The 23,667-nt window shown below is 47.5% G+C and overlaps 1 protein-coding gene and 1 non-coding gene across 3 annotated transcripts; both read right to left on the reverse strand.

Annotated features, from left to right (window-relative positions):
- Nucleotides 1–1,568: 1,568 nt before the first annotated feature.
- ppm1bb (protein phosphatase, Mg2+/Mn2+ dependent, 1Bb) lies at nt 1,569–17,731 on the reverse strand. 2 transcript variants are annotated; one of them, XM_061810602.1, is made up of 6 exons: nt 17,244–17,729; nt 8,654–9,496; nt 7,659–7,776; nt 7,457–7,568; nt 6,427–6,484; nt 1,569–2,709 (listed from the first exon to the last, which is right to left on the reverse strand). In XM_061810602.1, the coding sequence occupies exons 2-6, from the start codon at nt 9,482–9,484 to the stop codon at nt 2,680–2,682; spliced, it is 1,149 nt and encodes a 382-aa protein (XP_061666586.1). In that variant the 5' UTR covers nt 9,485–9,496; nt 17,244–17,729; the 3' UTR covers nt 1,569–2,679. The 2 variants fall into 2 exon arrangements, with proteins under 2 accessions (XP_061666586.1, XP_061666585.1); XM_061810601.1 differs by lacking the exon at nt 1,569–2,709 and adding an exon at nt 2,719–5,925 and having other exon boundaries at nt 17,244–17,731.
- Nucleotides 17,732–22,425: 4,694 nt separating this feature from the next.
- Nucleotides 22,426–22,519, reverse strand: trnai-uau (transfer RNA isoleucine (anticodon UAU)). The gene is made up of 2 exons: nt 22,482–22,519; nt 22,426–22,461 (listed from the first exon to the last, which is right to left on the reverse strand). It is a non-coding gene; the product is annotated as a tRNA-Ile (tRNA).
- Between the last annotated feature and the right edge of the window lie 1,148 nt (nt 22,520–23,667).

The following is a 23,667-nucleotide window of genomic DNA, read 5'->3' on the forward strand; positions in this document are numbered from 1 at the left end:
TTTCGCGATATTAACAGATGACGAAAGTGCGAAAGTGACACGGTCTAGTTGCGGAAAGCCGCGTCAATAGCAATCTTTCATTTTTCTGTGATTTTAAAATTGATGATAAACTCTCATTTATGATAAATTAAGCAGGAATTTGCTTGGATCAATTTTAAAAATTAATTACATTTTAAATAACCATTGCAAACATCACAGCTGAACTGAGCTAAAAAGTCAGGCACTGAGCTAGCAAATATTTATTTAAGTATTCTCCTGATCACGCCGATTAATTGTACGAATTAACCCAATAACGGATATGAGATGCACATGTTTTTTTATTAATTCTACTTGCCGTTGTTATTTACTGACTGAAGTATCTGTGACTTTTGCGTGTGTATGGCTTTAAAAAGCAGTCCTGGTGAGAGACATGGGCGTCAACGAACAGTCGGTTGGACGTCGTGAGTGAAGCTCCGAATGTGATCGTTACGACCCCCCCCCCCCCCCAAGTTCGTTCAATAAAGCGATTGATAGGTAACGTGTGTCTAAACATGACTTGAATTTTGCATCACAATGTTGACCATCTTTCGAGCGATGGATATTAGCGTCGGGCTAATCGGCCACCGAGGTAAACGTGCATTTTGCAATGTTTGGTTTTGAGGACCCGCGTTCGATCCCGGACCCGTCTGTGCAGAGTTTGCATGTTCTCCCCGTGCCTGCGTGGCTTTTCTCCGGGTGGGCAATCCGGTTTCCTCCCGCACCCCAAAAACAAGCGACATTAATTGGACACTAAATTGCCCGTAGGTGTGATTGTGAGCGCGGCGGTTCGTCTCGATGTGCCCTGCGATTGGCTCGCGACCAGTTCGGGGTGTACCCCGCCTCCTGCCTGTTGACAGCTGGGATAGGCTTCAGCGGCACATCGTGAGGATAAGCGGCAAAGAAAATGGATGGTTTTCTTATGCCAAAGAAATGAAAAGGAGACGAATGACCCGGACCGGGATGCACATATGCTATCCTGTAACAGGTCAACGTTGTTGTTCCATCATCGGGCTTTAAGTGGATTGCGCCCGCACGCGTGCCAAACAATCATCCAAATTGAATGTAACCCCCCCCCCCCCCCGAAAAAAAAAAGTGCCATTGCATTATGACTAACAGTATATTTAGATTGCTCATTCACATTTTGCCAAATCTCATAATCCCACCGAGGATTGAGAAAACCCTAAAGACGCAATGTGATTATGATTAAATGACAGTGTCACAGATTAGGCAGGGGGCTCATATTTTCATATTTTGTGTCAGGATGGGAGCGAAGCATTCATATTTGACCACCCGCCCTTTAGTCGGCACGCTACCTCCCGATTTGTGAACTAAAACAGGGCGGCGCCGCTCCCGATCGGGTTAGAAGAGTCCTGAGATTTGTCGTGAAGGGGGGACGGTTTATCGTGAATCCAAAGTGGGGCAAAAATATTCTTTGGGCAATTTTTCCCAAAATGTAAAATGATTTCTTGTTTCCACAAATTCTAACAACAAAAGTGCAATCAAAACAACATCTCTCAAGGTGAAACTCAAAACACTGACCTCTTTTTTTTTGCTTTTATTTAGAAAACACCCACTCGCAATTCCTTCCGCGGCACAAAAGAACGTCCACGACTTGCCCGCGGCGGCGGCGGCGGTGGGGGGGCAGGTTTCTTCCTCTCCCCTTTCGTTTTTTTTTTCATATATAGACGCTTTTTTTTTTTCTGTAATCAAATGTCGAGTGCAAACAAACAACAGCAATACAAACATGAGAACCAGAAACGGACTGGATTATTCTTTGAAACGACCACTTCGCTCAGCCTACAAAGCGAGCAGCTAAAGAACCATATGGACAACAATTTTAAAAAAAAATTAATTGGGGGGGGGATAACATACCGCCGTGTGTGCGCTTCCAGGTGTGCTAGTAGGGGGAGGCGCAGGGTCACACACCCCCTTCACCAACAATCATAAAGTCCAACCAGTGATGCTACGCTCGAAAAACGACCTTTCAACTCTTACCCACATCCACGAGGTCTGTCCTAGTCCAGAAGCTCCTGGGGGGGGGGGGAGCAGTCAGTGTCAACCAATCAGTGACATGTCCTCGAACATGTGGAGTCCTCATGCGGTGCGGCCTGCGAGGGTGGCACAACACGTACAGTACACGTGCACGGGTGGGGGGAGGGGGGGGCGTGGTCGTGTGTGAGGCGTCGGAGGGCCAACGTACGGTAACCCCCCCCCCAAAAAAAAAAAAGTCCAGAAAAAGAATTACGTACAAAATCTTTATCCGACATCTTCTCGGCCTTTCTTGACACTTGCGCGCGCGCACAAAAAAAAAAAAAAAAAAAAATCATACACGGTCCTCATGTCATTGCGAAGTCAGGTGTCGACATTCAAAGGGGGGGGGGGGAACCCAAAAACAAAACCTTAATGGTAAAATAATTTCTACCATCATAACGTTTCAGTTCCTAAAACTTTTGACGATTTCCCTCCCAGTTTGAGGCAGTCTGCATGTGTGTGTGTGTGTCACGTCGACGTCCCGCCGCCGCAAACACGCACGCGCACATCGCGACATCCACGCCGACACACACCAAAAGTCCCCCCCTGAAGCGGAGAAAGAAGACGGCGCCGTGGAGAGAATTCCTCCTGCTGCTCCTCGGGTGGAGGGGGTGCGGGCGGTCGCCGCGGCTACCAGGGGTCTTCCAGCTCGCTGGCGCACTGGGGTGGGCAGAAGAGATGGGGGGGGGGGGGGGGGGGGAGGAAGAGACGTTAGTTTCGAGGGGTGGCTCGAAACGTTCAACAGTTGAAAGTGAAACGCCACAGAGTCCGGATAACGGGGTGTCGCACGCCCGGCCGGCGCCGACTCACCTCGCCCGGCGTCGCGAGGACACCTGTTGAGAGTTAAAAACCGGAGTGGGCGGGGCTACCTTTCCTCAGAACGTCATCAAGCAGAAAGAAACTTTTTCGCTTTTAACAACAGTCAATTGCAGGGCCTTTGATACGAATATTACATTACAAATTTTGCCCATGCCCCGCGCAAGAGCCATGACATTTATCCCCTCTCTTACCCTTTGACCCCAGGGCTAGAACCAATGGACCTTTCCGACCTGTCAATCGCTCGTACAATAACAGCCAATCAGATAGCCGCATTGTCTTGACACGCCCCTGCCGCCACGTTGTCCCACAAGCAATGCCGGTTGACGGCAGCGTGCGTATTCATTGGAAATGTCAGAGGTGGGGGTGTGCCATTCGCACAAGGCCGATGCGAACTACCCGGTGTGCCGGTCTGAGCGCTCCCCCGTGCTGAAAAGTCTCCCTGTGATAAATGCGCATGCGTGATGAACAGGGGAACTCTGGGTACGCAGCAGACGCGTACCGGGAAATCACCCGGTCTCATAGTTCCCCTTCTTCTACATAGAAGGAGCTAACATACGTTGTAACCTAAACTTAAAACTCCAGTCGATAAAAAGATGAACACATATATGAACGCTGGCTGCGTTCGTCTTTGTGAGACGTCCGTAGCGAACGTGAACGCTCGGCGACGAGTTGTCGAATGGCACGTGGTGAGGCACGGATGGGGATGTTTACTATACGCGCATGCACAATCACCTCAAGGAGACTTTTCAGCACCGGGAGCGCCCAGACCGTGCATGAGTGACCTCGCCAAAGCCCAAATAAGCAGAACGGCATTCAATTCCCTCGCATTCAAGTTATCAAATCATATCTCTCATTCTCATAAGTGCTTGTCACGACTATTATCTACGACACGGTTACAACCACTTTTCCGTTCTTTGTCGCACAATTGCCTCCGGCGCAACAGGCCAGACGATAAAAACAATATCCGCCTTTATTTACGCGGAAACCAGCTAAAGAAGCAGTTCAAGTCGTATTTAAGCGGTCCGGGAACCTTCGGAGAAGGGGTTTAAAGTGCCGGACGTACCGTTGCACCAGCAACTCAAATCTTACGGAACGTTAACAGACGGTTGGCGTGACGTAATTCGCTTTCGACACAAGTGCTGGAGACGACACCGTCGGGTCTTCAACTCCGCGCCCAAAAATGTCAAGAGTCAGAATCAAATTCACACCGATCTTGCGCCGTCATGCGGCAGATGAACGCATTCGGATGATGATGATGATGTTGAAGATGATAACTGGTGGGCAACAGTTAGAGGGGCTCACAATCACTTACACAAGTCCGTGCTGTATCTGAAATCATTTTTTATTAGTTTATCTTGTGAGACTGATTTGGCCCCATGTAACCACACACACGCGCACACACACACACACACACATACGCGCGCACACACACTAAGTGCCTTGCATACACGCGTGACTTGATGAGTGTGTGCCTCACTTAAAGCCAGCAGTTAACCTGAAACAAACAAACCAAAAAATGCTCACTAACTTTTGCGCATATGGAGTTTTTTTAACAGTGAAGCCTCAAGGTGGCGCTCATCTTTACACGAAGGCGAGGGGGGGTGCACGAGCCCCGACCCTCCCACCCACACGCACGCAGTTTAAAACTTATGAAAAACAGTTTTTGACAAAAGAATCATCTTAGCAGCAATGATTGGTTTCCTGCTCAGCAACACGCACACACACACGGTACAACTTTGCAAACCAACACACACTCGAGATGTTGGAGTGTGTTCAGAATGGCTTTTTTTTTTTTTTTTTTTTTTAACTCTCTCCTCCATTGTGAGTTTGGTGCGGGAGGGGGTGGGGGGCGGGGGCTGTCAGCAAAGTCCCGCACTGTGAAAGCCGAGGTTCTATTTGCACAAGCGGCCGCTCTTGCTTGCAGACCTTTTTCACGGAGTTTGGGCGGCGCAAAAGCGGACGACGACTCCCAACCTGAACCCAAACGATGACAAAAACGTTAAATACATCCCAAACGTTTTTTTCCCCCTCTCCTTGAAAAATAAAATAAATGAATCGAGTGGTAACTGTGGATGCGGAGGATAAATCCAATAAATGTTTTAAATACATGAGTAGAGACGATCGCCAAGACGGGCTGGGAGCAAAGCAGCCAGCGCAAAGCAAACCTTGATGGCATTTTATCACCATTATAATTTTTTTTAAAGCACATCCATGTCCTTATTAACCAATCAGTCCTTCAATTATTTGAATTTCCACCACACTTATTTCTTATACCCGTTACTATGTAACTTACAGCTGCCAGTGTTTCATCTCTCCCCTCCAACTGATTTCCATTTTGATGTTGAAACGGTTAAATAAAACTACAGCGGTAGAAAAGATGCCGACAAAAAAATCGTCATCCACACCATCGAGCTATTTTCTCAGTGGTCGGAGAACACGGAAAAATCTGTTTTCCGATCGCGCCGACCTGGAAGCTTGTGCGACGCCGTGGCGAAAAGGTCTATAAATGAGCGTTAGCTTTAGCCTGTCGGGTGTAAAAACAGCCGCCTGGTTGGGTGACAAGCGGGCGAGTGGGGTGTGGAGGGGGGGGGGGTAGTCAAAGCACAGACCTGGAAGCTGTGATGGGCGCGCGGTGCCAACTCAAGAGGCAGACGGACGCGTTTTCAAACTACTGACTGAGAGTAACGAAAAAAGGAGTGCTTGTGACCGGAGGAAAAGAGGAGGAAGAGGATGAGGAGCGGTCAAGAGTCAAAAGGCGGGATCGGACTCGGGAGCGAGCGCATCCTGGCCGGTGTCGGACTCGGTGGCGGGTGAGGGCGGGGGCGAGGGGGGAGAGGGAGGGGAGGCGGTTCGCTCCCGGCCGCCGTCGTCGTCGCTCCTCGCGCGTTGGCCCGCTCCCTCGGGACGTAGCCGGTAGGCGGCCAGGGTGTCCTCCAGGACGGTGCGGTACTGGTCCCGGTGGTGCAGGCGGAACTGGCGCAGCGCCTCCAGCAGGTGAGCCGACGGGCCGCCGCCGCCTTCTCCCTCCTCACTCTCCTCCTCTCCCCCCGCACAAGCCTGAGGTGACACGCCAGGGGTCAGACTCTGCTGGGGTCACGCAACCACCGCCACACACACATTCGCGCAAAACCCGCGTGACAAATACGACTGGCGCGCCGTCACGCCCGCGCTCCCTCGAGTCTGCCGACCTCCACCCTTCGCCATATTTGCAACGAGAAGTGGACACACACATGCTGACTGAACCGCAAGTACAGTACGTACTCACGCACACACACACTAACGTTTGTAGTAGAACTGACATGAGTGCATCTCTGCCAAATGTTTTTGTGCGTTCGTCACACCCCGTCGAGGTGAAGTCAATCTCACACGCACGCTGCGTGAAGTGGATGCTTTCAGCATTGTGCTCGTAAAAGGCCATCTGACGCGGACAAAGTCCAACAGAATCACAAGGACGCGACACTGGCTGGGGTGCATGTGTACGTGGGGGGAGAGGACAGAGTTGGAGGGGGGAGGCGGGATTGGGGTGAAGAATAAAGATGACACAAATCTCAGACTCACCCCTTCTTCTTCTTTGTGAGGGTTCAGCTTGTTGTACACTGCTTCAATGACGCTGCGTCTGCAAAAAAAAAATTAAAAATAACAGGACGACTCACTTAGCAACAACGCACAGAAATTGAGATCGCGAAGGTCCGTTAGCACTTTGTAGCAACACAATTTTACACTATTTGGGATGAGGTCTGAAACTAGCCATTGTTTTAATCATCCATTCATTTCAAACAGGGAATTACTTCAGATTCACAGTGCAGAAAATGCACCAACATAAATTAAAATTCAGCTATTCGCGTGACTGCTAACATCTGTCATAAAAATTTGCAAAGATGTTGACCAGTTTTTTTTTTTCAAAGTAAAAGCAAATGTCGGGAAACGTTTTTTTTTTTTTTCCCAATTATTATTGATCTTCGTCTGTTTTCGATGGTTGAGAGAAATTCAGAGGATGGATGATCGAAATGGTTGTAGATTAATTTGATAAACAATTAGTTTTGATTAATTCTTGCACCTCTACTTGTGGTTATTATTATGGGGGGTTCTTCAGTAGTGTCTCTCAAAATCTTATTTTCCTGAAAAATCCAGGACGACCTTTCGTCCCGGTATACAAACTTGACTCGACTGCTAAAATTGTGTTCCGTCCTATAAGCCGCGACTTTTTTCACACGCTTTCAACACGGTGGTTAATGCAGCGATGCGGCTAATTTGTGCTTTTTTTCTAACGGCCACAAGGGTGCACTCGAGCGGAAAACATAAGAGTGGGGGTCTTTCGGCTTGTCCCTGTTAGGGGTCGCCACAGCGCGACATCTCAGATGAATGAATGCATGTGCCGAGGAAGTGACTTTTAGCAGTTCGGCCCCAAACTCTGTGTACCGTCTTTCTTTGTAAATATCTCGTGTTTAAATGTCTGTTTCAATGTGGGCACTTGGGGCTTTTACACAGCTGCGGCCTATGTATGTACCAAATGGTATTTCCTTTACAAATGTACCGGGTGAGGCTTATAACCAGGTGCGCTCTGTAGGGCGGGCATTACGGTACTTACTTGCTAGCCAGGCCTCCACCCGGTGGAAGGTTTGGGATGTTCTCTGTGGCGATGCTCCTCAGCACAGACACCAGGTCGGGCGTTCCGGCCTCGCCGCAGTTGGCGAGGAGCTCTACAAAGCGCAGAAGAGGAAAGAAAACGCCGGTTGGACGTGTTGGAGCGAGCTTTAAGACAGCGTGCGCGGATGCGGTGGTGTGCTGACCCTCGATGCGGGCCTCCAGATATTTGTCTAACTCTTCCTCTTTCTTTACAGCCTCCTCGGAGATTTTGGGAGCGCCGGGTAGACACACTAAGACCACGCTCATGTTGTCCCTGCTCCCCTGCAACGTGACAAGACAACTGACAGTCGGGATGTAGAAGACAAACAGGATGGCAAGTGCAGCCTCGTCCTGTGCTTGCCAACCTGATTTGACTAATAATTACATTGGAAATCAAGTCACAAAATGGAGAAAAAGAAACCATTCCAAAGTGAGCTTTTCCTACGTTTATAAGCAAAACCTTTCAATGCTATCATCAGCTGACAACATAAATTCTAAATGAACCGTTATTAAGATAACTTATTTGCAGAAAATGGTAAATGTTTTCCCCGTCTTTTTTTCCCATCTGAAGCTGAATATGCTGAAATCGTGCCAAGCTCGGGTGTGAAATCTGGGCGTGTTCATTTGAACGCAAAGTGAATATCCTGTTGTATTAACACAGGTTAATTGCGCGTCCTGCCATCAAGTGGAACGGGGAAATTTAGAGTGTCCAATTAATGTTGCATGTTTTTGGGATGTGGGGGGGGGAACCGGAGTGTCCGGAGAAAAACCCACTCAGGCACGCGGACATCATGAAAAACTCCACACAGGCGGGTCCGGGATTGAACCGGGGACCTCAGAACTGTGAGGCCAACGCTTTCCCAGCTGAGCCCACCGTGCTGCCACGTTAAAAACTCAATTTTTCCAATTCAATACAACAAAAGTAGGACGTTTTTACTGCTGGAAAAAAAAAACAAACAAACACTAAAACAAGGACATTATTACTGTTACAAGCTTGGTCACAATGAATTAAGATCTTCAGTCAAGGTACTATTTTTTGCTTCATGACATTTGTGTTTGGTGGTAAAGGAAGACCTTTTCCAAAGGTTTAATAAGTCTATTGTGAAACTGCCCTAAATGCTCGGAGACGGCTCACGGATGAAGCCTTTTTTCAGCTTACCTTGTGCAAGCAGGTGTCCACCACCGCGTTGCACACCTTCTCCAGGTCCTCGCACACCAGAAGTCGCGAGCGCACAAACTCGCACAGCTCCTCGTTGGACATGACGTCCCAGATGCCGTCGCAGGCCAGCACCACAAACTCGTCCCCTTCGGCGGCCCGCTCCAGCACGCACACCTCGGGCTCGGGGCTGACCAGCTGCTCCGTGGGGCCCTTGCCGTCCACGCACTTGTAGTCGTAGTCCCCCAGGGCCCGGGACACGGCCAGAGAGCCGTTGACCCTCTGGATCATGACCGAGCCGCCGGCCTTCTGGATGCGCTCCTTCTCGCGGGGGTTGCAGGGCTTGTGGTCCTGCGTGGAGAAGCCCACCTTGCTGTCTCGGCTCAGCACGGCCCGTGAGTCTCCGCAGTTAATGAAGTAGAGGTGGCTGGGGCTCAGCAGCACGCACACCGCCGTGGACCCGCTGCGGTCCAGACCCTGCCGCAGGTCGGAGAAGCTGCGCATGTATTCGTCGATTTTCAGGAAGCCGGCGCGGATGCCGTCCTTCACGCCCTCCACGGAGCCGGGACCGGACCCGAACTCGGCGCCGCCGGACAAGATGTGCTCCAGCAAATGGCCCGAGCAGTAGTTGGCCACCCGCGAGCCGGCGTGGCCGTCGTAAACCGCGAAGAAGGACCAGTCGGTGAGTCCGTGGGGGAGGCCGACCACGGCCGTGTGGGCGTCCTCCATCTCGACCCGCCAGCCCTGCATGGAACTCAGGCCGTAGCGGAGACCGTTGCCGTCGCCGTGGGCGCTGTGCTTCTCGGTCTTCGGCTTGTCCAGGAAAGCACCCATCGCTGCCTACAGCTGAAGACCGACCAAGGAGAGAAGTCACAAAGACGTTACATCGAAAACAGACACGGGGGGGGGTGTTCGAGATTCATTTACGTCACAGGTCACTTTGTCGTTACAACACCAAAAAATTGATAATGGTAGTCACTGACGCATATTATTACATACAGACTCACACTCCACTCTGTGAAGAAATGAGTTGGTGCAATGGTGGAAAGAGTGCATTCAAGAAAATTTGCAAAGATCACAAAGTGCCTCCTTCCAAGAATAACATGTCTGCAATCGCAAATACCGGTAAGTGAACAAATCGATGTCAGCTAATTCAATATGGCCCGCTACCGCTAGGTAGTAGCGGTCCAAGATAGACATACGCGCCAGTGCACTTTACATCGCTTTATTGAATGAACGCCCGTGTCACTCACCAGGCCCCCCCGCCTTTGAAAGACACACACGCAAAAAGTCACAGAAACATTACCCCAGCGTCCGTAAATCATCCGCTCGTTTTGTTTTGGGTTTATTTTGGGTGCACGTCAGCACTATGGCGGGACTTTAACCCTTCTCAAGTGATGGAGTTCCTGACAATAAAGATAATGATCGCTAAGGAAGCGGAAGGGGGGAGGGGGGGATTACTCGCTGTCTGTAAAAGCCTCTTCCAGTACACGCGGGGCGGCTAATGCTATTAGCCAAGTTGGCCAGGAAAGCCAGCGTCACGCCGGAGCATCAGCAAGTGGGTCAGCGCTCTAACGAATGAGTTGGGAAAACTTCAGGGTGGGAATACGTCATCGGATCGCGAGCTCGTTGCAGGTCGATGTCGGATTTCGGCGGTGGTCTTTTGGTGGCTCCGAGAGCTCGAGAGAAGTCGGCAGTTTCGACGGAATTTTGTATTCTGACTCCGTTACTGTGGGATGACCAATCCACAGAAATTAAAAAATGTCTAAATACAGATTTAAAACTTATTGCTACAACCTCCGATTTGGTTAAACCGCACTGGGTTTATGCAACCAGTCTCTTGCCCCTGCCTCCCACCTTGAAATATGAATTTTGGCCTGTTTAACTGCCGCTTCTCCTCTCCATCAAAATTTACCTAAAGCCAAATGATACAGTTTTATTTGATTGTGTTAAAATGCAAATGCATTAAGGGTTGTATTTACGTGTGTTTTGCCTAAAGCAGGCCCTTTTTTCGTATCTGTAAAAACTTGATTTCTGTGGAAGTTGAGGCAGATTAATTTGCTACACAGATGGGGAAAAAAAGCTAATCGAGGAATGTAATTTAAAAAAATACAAAGATGAACTTGTCTAGAATAAAAAAATCCCAAGAGGAAAAACATTCTTGAAGAAAAAAAAAAACCTGATGATGATGTACTATAACATATTTCCACTTCATATTGGGGCTTCCTTGTAATTTCACTGCATGACATTTTGAAATATGGTGCCCGCTCTCCACATTTTTCTGCAGCATGAGAAAATTGATCTGACATATTGATTTCAACGCATGTGCCCCCAAAAAGGCAGCCGCCACACGAAAAGAGCAACTACAACTGTTCTTTGAGAGAGAGAGAGAGAGAGAGAGAAAGTCTATTAATACACCGGCGCCGCTTTAGGTTTCACGGCCAGGGTGGGACGGTTGGCCGTGCCGCCATTGTGGAAAACGAATCCCCCTCCGCCTCTCGGCGTCCGTGCGACGTCGGGAAGAATGCTAGTGCAGAATTGCGGTATGTTCGCTCCGGCAGTGATTCCGGCTAAAAATAAAACAAACACGCTGCCGTCGCCTAGCAACCACCCAACCCGCAGCGCAAACATCCAGCCTCGACTTCATTCAGCGACACACACACGAGGAGGAAGGGCCATTGCATCATCCTGCCTTTAAAGCCCCGAAGGCGACGACGCGCGGTCAAAATAAACCTGCGCCGTTGCGACGGCACATCTTGACGACGGGGGGGACACCGCAAAGCGAGCCGCTTAACCCTTCAAAAACATCCCATCATCCGTATTGTGACCGCCGCTCAACCCCCGAAAGCCCCGCCCCCGGAAGCTCGTCTGCCAATAAGTGGCGGCTACGGAGAGGGAAGTGAAAGGTCGGGTTTGGGGAAGATTACATAACGCTTGCGGACTGCGTTGCTCCAGAGAGGAGTTGCGGTTAGCGCTCAAGCTTTTGGGCGCTACTTCTGACGGCTAATTTGTTTGGAGGTCTGCCACCCACATTTTGAGACCGAGCAAACACTCTAAAGGTTGTGGCTTTTTAGGCCATCTTTTTTTTTTTTTATGCCGTTTTACTGTATACAGATGTTGCGCGCCTTCAGTGTAATACCACGTTGTGCCACAATATGCCAGGCCGTCCTAAGAGCGCCTGGAAGTGATGCAGCGTGACTAAGAGCAAGAAGAGGAAGTCCCATTCACTATATTACAGTACCATGATTTGTAATATTCAGTCATTAAACGAAAGGATTTTGATCAATCCGTTTTCTGACGGGCTTATCAATAAAGAAAATGACATGTTTTTCTCACAAACGTCATCAAAAGGTTCGCAGAAAAAGTTCAAATGCTTAACAATAGCACAGGCTTTTTAAATTAAAAATGCAAAGTGCGATTAAACCTATCACCCTGTCACTATTTGTTTGGGTTCAAAACATTTTTTCTTGTTTAGGAATTACCACGACATAGAAAACGTTCTGCTCCATCCACTTCAGCGTACAACAAGGCGCTTCAATGAAAACTCCGAGGGGTCCCGTTGCCAAGGATTTGCATTTCCTGGTCAAAGAGAGCAAGCGATTTCCCCAACTTGGAAAAAAAAAATGGAAGTGACCAAATTTGGACATTGGGGGTTGCGACCCAACTCCGACGTTATGATCCGATGAGTCGCCTTAATTGCAAATATAACCCGCGACCACTCACTCACATTTGAAAAATGTACGGGTGTGGTCAGTCATGCCCGCAGATATAAAGCTGCGGCTGCGCGTTCTGTTTGTAAATATGAGTGAACCCCTTTAAGAGCGGAGGGGGTGGGGGGGGGGGCAGTGTCAGGTAAACTAGGAAGTAGATGTAGGCTGAGCAGCAGAGACCGTGTCCTCAGGCTGTGGTTCACTGCGCTGGATCGGTTTTCATGTGCGCTGAGAGTGTCCGACAAGTGCGCAATTGCGCGGTGGCGCAGCTTCGAGGGAACATTGGTCAAGACTACACAAAATGAGCAACGTCTTTCAATATCTATGTATTTCTACTCGCAACAAATTTTGCACGCGTGATTTTTCGTGCTCGGCTTTGGAGATTTGCGAGCGCGATGGCGCATACGCTCCCGTCAAATCACAGTGACTGCAGTGAATAGTCGACCATCAAAATCATCATTTGTAGTCCCGACCTGGACCGCAGTCCGCTATTTTGAGACGGTCACCCAACAAGCTCGCAAACGGGTTTAAATAGTACAATAGCTTTAAATGGATTATCCCCATAACACGACATGTGCCGCTGGAACACCAGGCCTGTCGAGAACGACAAAACGCACAAACGCATCATCCGCCTAACACCAAACACATTTCAAATCTTTACAGATTTACAGACATTTTCCGCAGGTGAATACCAAAACCTCTTCTCGTGGGCCTTGAAGTATTTGGATCTCACTTTGTCTGACTTTTAGTGTCACAAACGTGAGAAATTCTTGGTGATTGAAAGCACTTTTGCTGACTGACTTGTTGCTTGCTCAGCTGCAATGATGCATTTTTTTTTTTTTTTTTTAAATCAGCATTTTTTTTTGTGCACTATGGATTTATCGGCCAGCGAGCAAAGTGTGACCCATGCCCCCCTCCTCCCCAACACCCGGTGATATCAAGGAGCCCTAAAATGTGCATCCACAGACACTATCTTAAAATTTGATTAAGCACTGTTGTACGGCTGCGCAATCAATACATTTGATCAGTTAATTGAATTTACAAAGACGAGTTTATCATCATTGAGAGTCGAGAGTTGCAAGACGTGTGACGCAAAAGAAGTTGGAGTCTGCAGCTGCAGTCTCTGCTCGGTCTAATGTGCAAGAAATTGTTATGCTCAAATTATACTCGAAAATCACACGTTTTGAAGTTATCTTTGAGCTTCTGCGGCTATCGCCATTTCAAGCGGACGAGGCTCGCTACGATACGGATTGCATTTCGTGGATTTGACCAAATATAGTCGCCCTACAAAAGGGGGAGCTTGCGATGCGTGCGACGTGACGCTAAATATATAAACGGAATATATGGCGACGAGTTAGTATGTGACGCGTGGCATTTGAAGTTGGAATGCTTTGCTAGCACACAAAATTAGATATTCAATCGTGCTAGATCGGTTCTTACAGTTAGTGTAACATCATTATTAACCACTGTCAAGAATTATTATCCTTATCTAGTCATTATCTTGCAAATTTACCATCTTGAAGATTTTTTTTTCTTCCATTGAACATAAATTGAACTATTTGGAGAAAAACAGGCCTATATGTGTATTTTTGTGCTACGATACCTCCAGCCGACGACAGCATGATGGAAGATTCTGACTGGCGGGCGAGGCTGCTTGCGGGGTTAACGCCGGAAAATGCAGGCTGATAAACTTCCATGATGATGTGGCGAAAGGTCCAACACGCTCATCAGTGTGGAAATTAGCAATGCGCCCATACAGATACTAACATCAGTTCAAATATGGTCATATTTTTTGGGAGAAGCTATGCTAAGCATAGTGGAATAGCTTTTTTTTTTTTTAAATTCAGTAAAAAGGAGATACTTTCATATTTTTAAAATACATATCCTGCACCCATCGCACCTTATCAGCTGATTAAGATTTTTAACTTTGACCACTCCGAGTGGCGATCCAGAACTTCCCTTGAATAGTTTTGAGACATTTTACTACCCGCATGACTCTTCTCACATAATAATGTTCCGTTTGTGCGAGTTAAGTATTACGCCGTAGGAGACGTCACGGCAATTTTGACACGTCAACGTCTCGGAATTTCAGCCTGAACTATACACGGTAGGTCTAAACGGCGTTGGCCGTAAACAAAGGCTAATAATGCTATCTCGTATTGTTTGAAGCAAATGCAGTGTGGGGAAAACGTGCAGCTCTTGTCAGAATAAACTATGTTATCGGATTCATTGTGGTTCATATCCATAAAAGTTTGACTCAAGTGTTTGCCAATTCGAGTGGTCGCTGCGTCGTGAAACAGCCCCAAACATGATGGGTGAAAATAAAATATTAGATTTTGTGGGAGGCTTCCAATCATTTCAATGGGGAAGGATGACTTGAGATACAAGTGTTTTAACTATACTTTAAACTAGTTATATCAACCTGATCATTATCTGCCAATAATTAGCATTCAACGCTGATCGACTTTAACGTCACAATTCGCCGATCAGATCAACGATGCCATAATGTGACTCCGCAAAAGACATTTACTCCACATCGCCGTCATACACTGTACATCTGAATCTAAATACTATTTCATTTTTATATAGTAGTATTTATAGTAGTTTTTTTTCCCCATCTTTGACATCCTTCCATTATCTATCTGAGCCACTTATCCTCATAAGGTTCGCAGGAGTGCTGCAAACGTGTGACGGCCAATAAAGGTATTTAAAAATAACATTTCCGGCGGAATGGGACAGTCAACACGTTCAACCCGGATCGGACCACAAGACAAATTTGCTCTTTCACGAATTCATGATATCAGACTACTGCAATCAAATCTTGTACTCTGATATCACCGGATCCCAATATGTATACAGTATTGTAAGAACAATATGGAGGGGAAAAAAATTATGTTGGTGGTCACTCGTGGTCAGGAGAGGACTTTTACTGTAATTTCCGGACGACAAGCCGCAACTTTTGGCACACGCTTTGTACAACCCTGCGGCTTAAGCAATGATGCGGCTAATTTATGGATTTTTTTTCTAGCGGCCGCCAGGGGCGCTCAATCGTAAAAGGATAAGAGTGAGACAGGTGGAATATATGTGTCGAGGAAGATGCAAGATTAATGTAACTTAATGTAGCTTTGTGCATGAATAAAATTAGCATGAACAGAACAAGAAGAAATGCAGCTTTCAAGTTAAAAGCAATCGAGCTGGCCGATAAAGAAGGAAACGGAACTCCTGCATGTAAACTTGCCATAAATGAATCGATGGTGAGACGCTGGAAACGGCAGCAGGGAGAACTGGAGCAGTGTAAAAAGTCGGGAAAAAAAAAAAAAAAAAAAAAAAAGCTTTCAGAGGGAGTAACAGCAGGTAGCCTGAACACTGTTGCTGCCGCGTCGCGGTGACTTTTACCGGCATGTTTCTTTACCCAGCCCTGTTAGTGCTGTGTTACGACCGTATTGCCGCTGTGTTACTGCCGCGTCACAGGCCCTGTTTACAAAGAAAAGCCAAGGTATATTATTAAAAATTTGCTAAGTCTCTCTGTGTACAGTCTTCCTTTGTAAATATCTCGTGTTTCAATGTGGGCACGTGGGGCTTACGTATCTACAAAATGTTGTTTCCTTTAAAAATGTACTGGGTGAGGCTTGTAATCAGGTGCGGCTTAAAGTCCAGAAATTGCAGTAATTCAAGGTTTAGTTGACATACTTTTAATACAATATGACTCCCAAGCAAGCAACAAAACAGAATGTAGCCTAGCAAGCAAGCAGTAAGGCTAATGGACGTGTGTAAACATGCTGCCGTTCTGCCGAATCATGTTATAAAGCTTTGGAATGGGTAATTTACTTACAATAAAGTCATTTAATAATAGTAAATTAGCACCCAGTGTTTCTGTGATTTTGATTAGAATACATGACCCGATAGAGCAGTGATTTCCAACATTTATGGAGCCAAGGGACATATTTTTGCAATTAAACATCTCGTGGGAGACCAACAAACAAAAATGTCACAAAGAGTACATGCATTAATTTGTGTATTACTCCCATCTAATAGAAGACCGATTATTCGTCAGGTCTGTCACGCTGCCTCACTGACATAACTTGATAACTATACATTATTGTCAATATATATATATATATATTTGTGCAATTAAGTACACAGATACAGTAAGTGAACAGGTCATTTAAACAGACGTTGCTCCATCTTGTGATCTGTTATCGTTTTTTTTTTTTTTTAACTCACTGATCGGGCCCCAAACCTGCTCGTGTTTTGACTTGAGCACGCGCTCACGCACCGATTTATATCCGCATCTCAAGGCACCACTGTGTATTTTTACATTGCGTGTGTGTCTCCTACTGTAATCTCAGCACGGTTACAACCTGGCGGCTAAGCTAACTACGTAACAACTGACAACGACCGCCCCCACCCCAAAAAAAAAAAAAAAAATGAAAAAACAACTGTCATTTGCAGCAGCCTTCGGGCGAAAAATGGGCTTTATTGCCACAACGTAGACTTGGCCCGCTCACGTCAAAAGCACTCCGGGACAGAAAAATGAGCTTTCACATGGAGGAACGGCGGCAGTTTATGACGGCGACAGGACTGGGGGGGGGGCTGCAGTAACTTTGAAAACTTCACGGTGTAGCTAAAAAGGCTTTTGACGCTCAGCTAGGCCCCGACCTTAGAACGCGAGCGTTTACGCCCTCTCACGGGCACGTCGACGCCATAAAAAAAAAAAAAAAAAAACAATCGAGTTGAACTCGGAGCGGACTCAAAACGGTCCCCGTCGCGGTGCGGAAGGGCCTACGGAGGCAGCGACAATGTCAAACTCCGAAGCTAACGCCTTAGCACACGTACGCACACACACACACAGACGGGCTTGAGTTAGCATGGGAGCTACTTACGTTCACCCCCGTCGTTCCGCGAGCCCCCGGGTCCGATCTTGGCTGGATTCGCGTCGACGAAAAGCCCTTTTAGACGCTTCAATTCCGGCCTAACGCTACGTTTCCTTATTTGACCGAGGAGGGACGAAGGAGGGGGGTGTTTTGGGTGGATGGGGGGGGGAAATACTAACAATAATAATAATAATTCTCGGTTGGCCTCAGATGAGCGGCGTTAAATCCTCTCTCAGCGGTTCCCTGCTCGGATGGCGTTGATTTGCACGCATGTTTGACGCCACTTCGGTTCCCCCCCCCCCCCCGCTCTCAGCACTCGAATGTAATAAAATTCAGGTTAAAAATTACACAAGAAAAAAAAGGAAAAGAAGGGGGACTGAGAAGCGGCCAATATCATACAACAGTGAGAAATGTAACAACTCGTCAATTGAAAGGCCCACAAATGCAGCACAGCTTTCCTTCGACTTTGGGTGCTGAACAAGAGGAGGTGTTATTTTTGGGGACGCGCGAGCCGATTGGCTGAAAAATCGCAAAGGCCGAGACGGCAGCTAATTTGCTGGCTTCTGTGTCAATTAGCCAATCGCGACGCGTTCATTGGTCTATTAAACGACGCATTGCGACGCGCTCGTTTAGTGACACCTGCGTGCACCGGAGAAGTGGTGTTTAAAAAAAAACAAAAACAAAAAAAAAAACATCAGCGACCCCGAGGGTGCCGTTTGAAAACTGGCCCTCAACTTTGAAGTTTAAAAAAAAAAAGGTTAATAGAAAAAGCTTTGATGTGTTTGAAAAGTTTCTGCAGTGCGACACGTTGGAGGACCGGAAGGTCCTCATACAACAAAATGAAGCGCCTCGTTCATGTATTGATAAAAAAAAATGGCTTGAGTCATGCTGTTTGACTTTGAGATGCAATTGTAGAAATTGCAACATTTTGAACATTGCCCGGCCTGCTTCATCATGCAAATAGACATGTAATCACCGCTTGAGCACAATGTCGCACCACCCCTGACGAGAGATGTCAGGGCGAAAACACTTATCAGAAGCGCTGACCTACATTTACAAAATTTATTCTCATATTTGTCCCCTTTAAATTGGATTCATTTACCCCAAAATTTTCATTGCTTTTTTTTTTTCCTTCCAATAAGATTTAAGCCTTTATGTGTTGTCACGTCAACCTAATATGCTCCAGGGCCTTGAGCGTCACCACTGCTGGTTATTTGTAATATGTATTAATTACAGCTGCAGCGGGGGCTTACGATATAAGAAACATATAGTAATGACATAATTAAATGCAATTAATAAGAATTGGCGGCATTGTGGGCTCAGCTGGTTGGCCTTACATTTCTGATCCTGGCCCCTCCTGTGTGGAGTTTGCACGTCTTCCCTGTCCCTACGTAGTCCAGTTTCTTCCCACATCCTCAAAACATGCAACATTAATTGAACACTCTAAATTGCCCCTAGGTGTGATTGTGGGTGCGGCTGTTTGTCTCGATGTGGCCTGCGATTGGCGGGCAACCAGTTCAGGGTCTACCCCACCTCCTGCTCGTTGACAGCTGGGATAGGCTCCAGCGTGTGACCCTCGTGAGGATAAGCGGCAAAAGAAAATGGCTGGATGGATAATAAGAATTCATCTTTCTGGCGCGGCCACCTTGGCCACCTGGTGGCAGTGTACAATAGACAGATATACTTTTCTGCAAGACATCTAACTTGTCTCCGGTTGACCAATGCATCACTCATATTAATGATTCTATGCAGAGGATAAAGAATATATGATTGAATACAACAACATCTGATGCTGCGCTGTTTGTGTCTGTTGCTCGAAGGGTCAAGGCACCACAACATGTATGCTACGCTGTGCACAACTTGCACGTGCAAACTCGTCATGTCATGCCGAATATGATGGGGGGGGGGCGTGGGGTCACATTATTGGATAAATATTGAATGTGAAGCGTCGTAAAAACCTTCCAATCCAATCCAAAAGCTACATACACCCTTCATCTTAATCCCGGTCCAGCAAACGCATCGCATACATATAAATGAAGGCCAAGCAAAGACATAAGATTGTCCAGAATGCGACTGGTCAGAGATTAAATCTTAAAAAAAAAAAAGTATACATGTGTATAAAGATGTCATGTGTGTGCGTATGAGCGTGCGCGCTCCGGAGGCTTATCTGTTGTCATTTTGTGTTCCTCCCGCAGGATTAGACTTGAGTCTTGTTAATGAAAAACTCATCAGATATCAGAACACGTCCCCAAGGAAGCAAGTGGGGTGATGAGACAGGTCGGATTAAGACCCACTTTTGTGTGTGTGTGTTAGAGCCGAGTGGTATTTAATTTTCCAAGATGAGGGATTATCGGCGGCAGAATTTGATCATTCCGCTCTGATCTCGCTGGATGTTCAATCACAGCTTATCCCGAATATTAAACTCTTTTGTTGTCGTTTGTCCCCCTTTTCACACACACATCCGGGAAAGTGGCCCGCTGAGGGTGGCGTGTGATTGGTTTAGCCACCTGGTCCAGAAACCAGGGTGCGAGAGGGGTTATGTGGGGTAAAGGGGTCTTCAGAGCATCTTCAAAAATATGAGAGTAAATAAAAAATAAAAAAAAAAAGTATGATGTGTAATCCAGAGCATAGCGAACACACACTCCTAAAAATGTGGCCCACACACACACGCCCTGCTGTTAAATAGTCCCTTGACTGGATGGGGGGGGGGGGGGCGGGAAGGGGGGGGGGCGTTTGATCTCCACTCTCATTTTCAGCCCGCCGCCAGAACTTCTGGGTCACGCCATTACTGCAATCTTCTGCTTGTTCAGTCCCAGCTTTGCCGGGGTTTACAGTAACACGCGCACGCACGGAAAGGAAAGGAAAGGAAAGGAAAGGAAGGAAAGGAAAAGAAGGAAAGGAAAGGAAAGGAAAGGAAAGGAAAGGAAAGGAAAGGAAAGGAAAAGAAAAGGAAAGGAAAGGAAGGAAAAGGAAATTCCCTTCCCCTTAAGTCCCTTCCCCGTCCCTTCCCGTTCCCCTTCCCTTCCCCTTCCCCTTCCCTTCCCTTCCCCTTCCCTTCCCTTCCCTTCCCCTTCCCTTCCTTCCCTTCCCTTCCCTTCCCTTCCCTTCCCTTCCCCTTCCCTTCCCTTCCCTTCCCTTCCCTTCCCTTCCCTTCCGCCTTCCCCCCCCCCCCCCTTCCCATTGCCCTTCCCCTTCCCTTCCCCTTCCCCTTCCCCTTCCCCCCTCCTTCCCGGGGCCCTTCCCCTCCTCTTCCCTTCCCTTCCCTCCCCTTCCCTTCCCTTCCTCTTCCCCTTCCCCTTCCCCTTCCCTTCCCCTTCCCTTCCCTTCCCTTCCCTTCCCTTCCCCTCCCTTCCCCTTCCCTTCCCTTCCCCTTCCCATTCCCCTTCCCCTTCCCTTCCCTTCCCTTCCCCTTCCCTTCCCCTTCCCTTCCCTTCCCTTCCCTTCCCTTCCCTTCCCCTTCCCTCCCCTTCCCTTCCCCCTTCCCTTCCCTTCCCTTCCCTTCCCTCGCCCCTCCCTTCCCTTCCCTTCCCTTCCCTTCCCCTTCCCCTTCCCCTTCCCTTCCCTTCCCCTTCCCACTTCCCTTCCCTTCCCCTTCCCTTCCCTTCCCTTCCCTTCCCCTTCCCGTCCCTTCCCTTCCCTTCCCTTCCCTTCCCCTCCCTTCCCTTCCCTTCCCTTCCCCTCCCTTCCCTTCCCTTCCTTCCCCTCCCTTCCCTTCCCCTCCCTTCCCTTCCCTTCCCCTTCCCCTTCCCTTCCCTCCTTCCCCTCCCTTCCCTTCCCTTCCCTTCCCTTCCCTTCCCTTCCCTTCCCTTCCCTTCCCCTTCCCTTCCCTTCCCTTCCTTCCCTTCCCTTCCCTTCCCTCCCTTCCCTTCCCTTCCCCTCCCCCCTTCCCCTTCCCTTCCCTTCCCTTCCCTTCCCTTCCCTTCCCTTCCCTTCCCCTTCCCTTCCCCTTCCCTTCCCTTCCCTTCCCTTCCCTTCCCCTTCCCTTCCCTTCCCTTCCCCTCCCTTCCCTTCCCTTCCCTTCCCTTCCCTTCCCCTTCCCCTTCCCTTCCCCTTCCCTTCCCTTCCCTTCCCCTTCCCCCTTCCCTTCCCTTCCCCTTCCCGGAAAGGAAAGGAAAGGAAAGGAAAGGAAAAGAAAGGAATACGACAGCTGTAAAAAAAATTAAATGCATCTTTGGTTTACAAAAAAAAGAACATAATTCGTCAATACATCAAAGCAGTATTCGTAGAGGAAACAGACTCAAGCTGCTGTAAAAAAAACACAAAAAAAGATAGATAACGTGGCATCTGGAAAGATATGAACTTCCAAAAATAAATTAAAAAATTGAAAATTAGACATCAAGATACATTCAAACAACGATATAAATATACGTAGCCACTGTGTTGTATCACATCCAGAATGTGGTTTGGTATCGTCTTGCTAAAATAAGCAGTGGCGTCCATGAAAAAGACATTGCTTGGATGGCAGCATGTGTTTGGCCTAAGTTTTGCAGAAATTTGACAGTGATGAAAATGACATTATAGTTTGCACGTTCTCGCCGTGCCTGCGTGGGTTTTCTCCGGGTGGGCACTCCGCTTTCCACCCACATCCCAAAAACATGCAACAAAATAATTGGACACTAAATTGCCCCAAGCTGTGATTGTGAGTGTGCCTTTTTTTGGGGGTCTCTATGTGGCCTGCGATTGGCTGGCGACCAGTTCAGGGTGTACCCCGCCTCCTGCCCGTTGACAGCTGGGATAGGCTCCGGCACTCCCCGCGACCCTCGTGAGGATAAGCGGCTCAGAAAATTGACAGAATGATCATGTTATTCCAAACTGTTACCGTGAATATTTTAGAGGCATGTTCCTTAACTTTCTGCTATTGCTCGGGCCCCCTCTAGTGGTAAATCTATGTAATTAAAGCAACAAAAGACTTTGGGCCCCGAGGGTGTCGATGCTCAGCAACAAGTCCTGACACACAGACATCAGAAAATGGAAAATACTTGTTTTTTCTTTTCCACGTTTGGATGCAAATACATATATTTATGGTCTATGGAAGTATTGCAGTGTTTGTCCTCACTAGAGGAAAAGTATTGAGGACACCGTGCGAGTCGCAAGGAGAGAACACGAGTTGATTATCGGAGACATCGCACAAATTGCCTGTTTGAGGCACGGCTGGGTCAACACCACCTAAACTTCGGGGTCACCAAAACTGTGCTCCAGGTGAGGCTCGAACTCACAACCTCGGCATTGCTCTGCTGCATACTGCCATATAAGTACCGCGCGCTAACCGATTGCGCCACTGGAGCCACGGCCAGAACCGCCACAGAATACGCTCTTAGTATCAGGCAGCAGAGGTTCCGCGTTTGTGTCCGCCTGCAAAGTTCTACAGCCGAAAAAAAAAACGACAAAAGTGTCGATTGGCAGGCGGCCCCTTGGCAACCAGTGGCAGTCGCGTTGTGTTCAAATGCAACACCTAAAAGTAGGACATCCTAAAATCTCGCGTTTCTAGCCTTACCTTCTCCTTCAAAACGTCAATTGTGTTTACTTCCGTTTAGGTGATCCTCAATGGATCTTTTCCGCTGGCTATGATATTATTTGAACATCATTTTTGATACTGCAAATGACTTAAGAAATGTAGGAAAACTAGACGGTTACGTGGTACACAGACATCGCATCAAGTTGAATGTTTTTGTGTCTGTGCTGACCACAGCTAAAAACATAATTTGTCTTCCGTATCCAATTTAGTGACTCTAAATACAGCTGCTTTTTGCGGCTAACGTGATATTTTGACATCATTTAAAGCTGAAATTAGTTTGCACAAATACAAGGAAGCGGATCGCAATGCAACGCGTGGTGCATTTACGAACTTCACACACAGTAGGATATCCTACAATCTGTAATGTGTCAGGGAGGGTGTTTCATTTTAACATTGCTTAACTTCTGCGACTACAACTCTTAAAAAGTTGCCGTTTAAATGAAATAGTTGTGGTGCGTTCAAGTACTTCACCCCCAAAAAAAAAGTGAAATTCTAATTCCAAGGAAATTGTTATCTTGCGTAGCAAAACAAGAAATGTGTCGATTTTGTTGGTCGATACCTCGGGTTATCAATAGCATTATAATTCAAACATCAAACATGAACGTTTGAACACCTGAGTGACCGTGTAGGGGGGGGGTCAAACTCATTTTAATCGCGGGCCACATTGTAGTTACGGTGACTGAAACTATGAAAATCTTTAATTGAGCCATCATATTTACAACATTAAATTTAGCAACTAGTTTTGGAATCAGAAATGAAGGGTAATGGGTTTTTCAACTCTTGTTGATGTTTGTTAACACGCACAAAAAAATGCCCGCTATATCTCAGTGTCATCATTTTTGATGTGACGATTTGAAATTTTGGTTCGGATTCGAACAAAAAAAATCACGGAAGTTGAATAGACTTGATTTGCCTTCG

This window comes from Syngnathoides biaculeatus, chromosome 22 (assembly GCF_019802595.1).
Source record: "Syngnathoides biaculeatus isolate LvHL_M chromosome 22, ASM1980259v1, whole genome shotgun sequence".
Classification (NCBI taxonomy): Eukaryota; Metazoa; Chordata; class Actinopteri; order Syngnathiformes; family Syngnathidae; genus Syngnathoides; species Syngnathoides biaculeatus.

Bases quoted from the DNA above. Each gene is read 5' to 3' on its own strand.
- ppm1bb (XM_061810601.1), bottom strand. From the start codon at position 9,484: ATGGGTGCTTTCCTGGACAAGCCGAAGACCGAGAAGCACAGCGCCCAC. The intron at 7,777-8,653 runs GTAAGCTGAAAA...GTCACGTTGCAG, and splicing joins TGGACACCTGCTTGCACAAG to GGGAGCAGGGACAACATGAG. The intron at 5,926-6,426 runs GTGAGTCTGAGA...GTGTCACCTCAG, and splicing joins CTCACAAAGAAGAAGAAGGG to GCTTGTGCGGGGGGAGAGGA.